The sequence below is a fragment of the Limulus polyphemus genome, unplaced genomic scaffold (genome assembly GCF_000517525.1).
Source record: "Limulus polyphemus unplaced genomic scaffold, Limulus_polyphemus-2.1.2 Scaffold8963, whole genome shotgun sequence".
NCBI classification, from domain to species: domain Eukaryota; kingdom Metazoa; phylum Arthropoda; class Merostomata; order Xiphosura; family Limulidae; genus Limulus; species Limulus polyphemus.
Window position 1 is genome coordinate 21,960 of NW_013674573.1, and position 5,144 is coordinate 27,103.

The 5,144-nt window shown below is 33.5% G+C and overlaps 1 protein-coding gene across 3 annotated transcripts in view; it reads right to left on the reverse strand.

The window, feature by feature from the left end:
- The window catches only part of LOC111083300 (gastrula zinc finger protein xLCGF3.1-like), a 9,953-nt gene that overhangs the window by 3,060 nt on the left and 1,749 nt on the right, over positions 1-5,144 (reverse strand). For all 3 annotated transcript variants that reach the window (XR_002608933.1, XM_022379728.1, XM_022379727.1), the window contains exon 2: positions 784-970. Coding sequence is in view for 2 of the 3 variants with exons in the window: in XM_022379728.1 (XP_022235436.1) it covers positions 784-856 (73 nt within the window). In the remaining variant the exon portion in view is untranslated. The remainder of the gene's footprint in view (positions 1-783; positions 971-5,144) is intronic.

A 5,144-nucleotide genomic window follows, 5' to 3' on the forward strand; every position in this document is an offset into this window, starting at 1 on the left:
GATGTCCAAGTCCTAGGAAGATATGGAGGAGTAAAGGTACGATCTCATGTCCAAGTCCTAGGAAGAAATAGAGGAGTAAATGTACGATCTCATGTCCAAGTCCTAGGAAGATATAGAGGAGTAAAGGTACGATCTCATGTCCAAGTCCTAGGAAGAAATGGAGGAGTAAAGGTACGATCTCATGTCCAAGTCCTAGGAAGAAATGAGCAGACAGTGAATAAAAAATCAAGGAAGAAACGTGAAATGGAATATCAGATGTAAAGATAAGGTAATGGTAACATTCACTACAAGCATAAGAAAGTAGGAGAATCAGATATATGGTAGAAGGAGCAGAAAGTGGCTATTTTTTAAAATATTCCCTTATTAGAACTTAAAACTTACATAACATAACATTTACTTGTTACATTTTGATACCAAATTTATTCATATACAATGATAATAATGTAGTAAAATTTAATTTTGAATGTAACTATCTCGAAAATCTTGACATGCACACTTTGACCTGCTTGTAGTGAAAGAATTAATAAATGAAGCTTAACTAAAGTGACAACAGAGTAGGCTTGACATTTACTTAAAGACCTTGTAACCAGGAGCATAACTGAACAAATTTAATATAACTCTAGATAAACTCTGAAAACTACTGTGTTACAAACTTTATTCTATAAAAACTGTACATTATTAATATTATTTAACACAATTAATATGATACAGTTACAAAATTTTTCTACTAGTATGTCTACCATCACATGGTTAATGGATAGAGTTATTGAAGTTTACACTCACCTGATAAACCTTCTAACTCAGAGTTAATTTGTTGAAACTCTTCTTTTGGTTCAATTTCTTTTTTCACACTCATAACATCATGTTGTGAACAATCAACAGTTTCATCATCACTCTCACTGAACTTGGAAATAATGTCATCATTTGTTGAATCAACACTTTGTTCAGTTTTGACTTTGACAAATGTGTTCTAAAACAAAAGATGATCAATAATAACTAATGTTGTCAGTATAACCATAGATACATTAGATACAACATGAGAGTATAACCATAAATACATTAGATACAACGTGATCGTATAACCATAGATACATTGGATACAATGTGACAGCATAACCACAGATACATTAGATACAACATGACAGTATAACCATAGATACATTAGATACAATGTGACAGTAGAAACACAGGTAGATCAGATACAACATGACAGTATACACATAGATTCATTAGATACAACATGACTATACACATAGATTCATTAGATACAACATGACAGTATAACCATGGGTACATCCCATACAACATGACAGTATAACCATGGGTACATCACATACAACGTGACAGCATAACCATAGATACATTAGATACAACATGACAGTATAACCATAGATACATTAGATACAACGTGACAGTATAACCATAGATACATTAGATACAACGTGACAGTATAACCATAGATACATTAGATACAACGTGACAGTATAACCATAGATACATTGGATACAATGTGACAGTATAACCATAAATACATTAGATACAATGTGACAGTAGAAACACAGGTAGATTAGAGACAACATGACAGTATAACCATAAATACATTAGATACAACGTGACAGTATAACCATAAATACATTAGATACAATGTGACAGTAGAAACACAGGTAGATTATATACAACATGACAGTATAATCAGATACATTAGATACAACATGACAGTATAACCATAGATACATTAGATACAACGTGACAGTATAACCATAGATACATTAGATACAACGTGACAGTATAACCATAGATACATTAGATACAATGTGACAGTATAACCATAGATACATTAGATACAACGTGACAGTATAACCATAGATACATTGGATACAACGCGACAGTATAACCATAGATACATTAGATACAATATGACAGTAGAAACACAGGTAGATTATATACAACATGACAGTATAATCATAGCTACATTAGATAGAATGTGACAGTATAATTATAGTTATGTTAGATATAGAATGAGAGTATAACCACAGATACATTAGATACAACATGACAGTATAACCATAAGGGCATTAGACAAAACATGACAGTATACACATAGATTCATTAGATACAACGTGACGGTATAACCATGTGTACATCACATACAACATGACAGTAGAAAAACAGGTATGGGCTGGATGTCATAGTTTGTCCCCAGAATCAGTTGCTAAGTTCTTAATGACTGACTTGAGCACTTGTCAACCGACTCATCAACTAGTTATGAAGTTAACGAATAACAAAGTTGATAATTTTAACATCTGACTTGCTGTCAACTAATAATACAGGGAGAGAAGGAATCATCCTACAAGCCTAAGAAATGACATTCCCAAGCACTTTCATAGTTAGTTAACTTTGTAACAAATTTCTCATATACTAACTTCTGTATCTGTATGACTACATCTGTCTTAAATTTTGTGAGACTTTTTTAATTGTCTTCATTATGAAGTCTGTAAAATCAGAATTGTGATTGTACTGACAAAATAAAACCACGAGAAGAACCACTTGATACATCTTTTGAAACCCTCCCCACCACCTTGCAATCCTATTGTTCTGTGAAATACATGTAATAAAATAAATATTTTCATCTAAAAATAGTAAATTAAATCCTGTGATGTAGTTATTATTTTTATTTGTGGACTCTGGTAATGACAGACAACATTTTTATTTGTGGACTCTGGTAATGACAGACATTTTTATTTGTGGACTCTGGTAATGACAGACAACATTTTTAATTTGTGGACTGTGGTAATGACAGACAACATTTACATCAGTATAAAGTAGTTATGAAAGTTGGCTCTAATAAAAGGCACTTGCCTTGTAAGGAGCAAGGGTACAATAATGTTCAAATGCGCCTGCGCTGGACTGAACGAGAGTGAGCATCAACAGGCATGATAGTGTACGGAAATCCAACCTCCAGTTCAGAATCTTCTGAGCACATTGTGGACTTGGAAAATGAAGAACCTCAAAGTAACCTGTGGAAAATACTTCAAAAGCAGTGTAAGAAGTACATTGGTGGCCAAGATTACTTGATAGAACAAGTGAAAAAGTATCTGGACAGCCACATTTCCATTGGAATTTTGGAAAGACAAGAAAGAAACATTTTCCTCGTTCGCTCCACTTGCAAAAGTTGCTCTCACCAAGAGTGCAATTTCTGTACCTGTAGAAAATCTTTTTTCCAGTTCTGCCATTCTATTGAATGGAAAAAGATCTTGATATGATAGTTAGAAAGCTTTTCAGTACTTGAATATCATTTCTTTGAACTTTCAAACAAGTTTATTTCAACATATGTCCTTGTATGTTGTTTCACTATACAGACAAAACTAATTGCCATTGCTGGTGAATGTATGTAATAGCTTACCATACAGGTGGCTTGAATAACACCACCTGACCCTAGTTACTTGATACATCCTGTTACAAGAGATTACCAAATGATACAGACACCATAAATTACAAAGAAAATTACTTTACAGCATTTAAAACATTAGTCCTGGTCACATTCCTCTCATTATTGACAAGATTTATACTGGAATTCGAAACATAAGCTCTTCAGTGTATCGAGACCCCAACTGTGAGAATGTCATAGCTTCCCTGTATTATTGAGACAAATATATTTAGCCTGTTTCACAACCAACATATGGGTTTTATTGTTGTCACTTGTACACTGAGTTTTAAACCATTTGCAAAATATTAGAATAACCTTTATATATATCAGTTAGACTGTTTTAATTATAAAGCAACAACAACAGGAATGTGGGTCTTACTACAAAGTAAAGATTGTAAGAAGAAAAAATATAAAATTCTTATTTGATACTGGTACTAGTAGTACTACGTACAACTCACACAAGTTTATCATTCTAAATACTGAATCATATTATTATTATGAATTAAACATAAAATTACACTAAATTATTGAACTTAAAACTACAAATTTAAATGTAAAAGACTATAAGAAATCAAAAACTCTTTCAGTTCGAAGTGCTAAGCCTAATTCACCATGTACTCACTACTCGATAGTTCTTAACCCTAACAATTGTGGATCAGTTTCTTTCCTACCTGAAATCCAATGGAAGATAAGTTCTCTATAATTTTTCCAATAAACAAACGTGATTTTGCCTCATGATAAGACAAAATGGCCTGGTAGGTTATGGGTTAAAGCTGGTGTTATGTGGTCAGACTTTATATTATTTTGATAAATTTATATGATAAATAAGCCATTTGCCCAACAAGGACATTAAAACCATTTAGATTTTAATCTAAATCAAAGTTAGTGTCAGACTTGTCAGTCCATAACCTTAAAAAGATGAAATCATTCTCACCTTCAAGGTCATAATACTCATAAAATTTCCTCACACCCTCTCCTCCTCATTTATCTGACAGGTGGCACACACAGGCTTATAACTACCATTGTACCATACTATCACTTAATGCAGTATGTATGTGTAATGTGCAACAGAAATGAGTCTACAAAGTGTAAAGTATGAAACATCAGGGCTTACTTTAGTAATGTTGTGGGAAATTCTCAAGTGATCTAGCAGTGAAGATGTTACAGTGGATGTTCTGTAGTATGTCAGTCTGGTCTTCAGGTGTGGGAGTCTCACATGAATGTTTTGAAGCAGAATCAGATGGGAATAGCCTAGCTTCATCACTGTGGCCATTGTAGTTATAGGGTACTGACCCGAAGTAATCCCCCACGAGATTTCTGCTTTCTTATCTTGGATTTCTTTCTGAGTATGACACTGAAGTGCTGAATTTCCTCAGCCTTTAGTTCACAAAAGATCATCTCTCTTCTCGACACTGAAATGAAGAGGTGGTTGATTTCATATGCTGAGCACAGAACAGACCTTATGGAATCTGGATCAGTCTTCTACAATCTAGACTTAGTAGAGAATCACTGAACACTGTATCACTTTCACAACCACAAACCGTGTGCACGAAAACACAAAATGGCTGAGACTGCTCGAGATATTGCTCTAGCAAAACCACAAAAACATAGTCAAGGTCGAATAGCATACACAGAAATTACAATGCAGAACAAAGATTTTGAATCTGTTATGTCAAGTATGCACACATTTATTTTGAATCTGTTATGTCAAGTAACC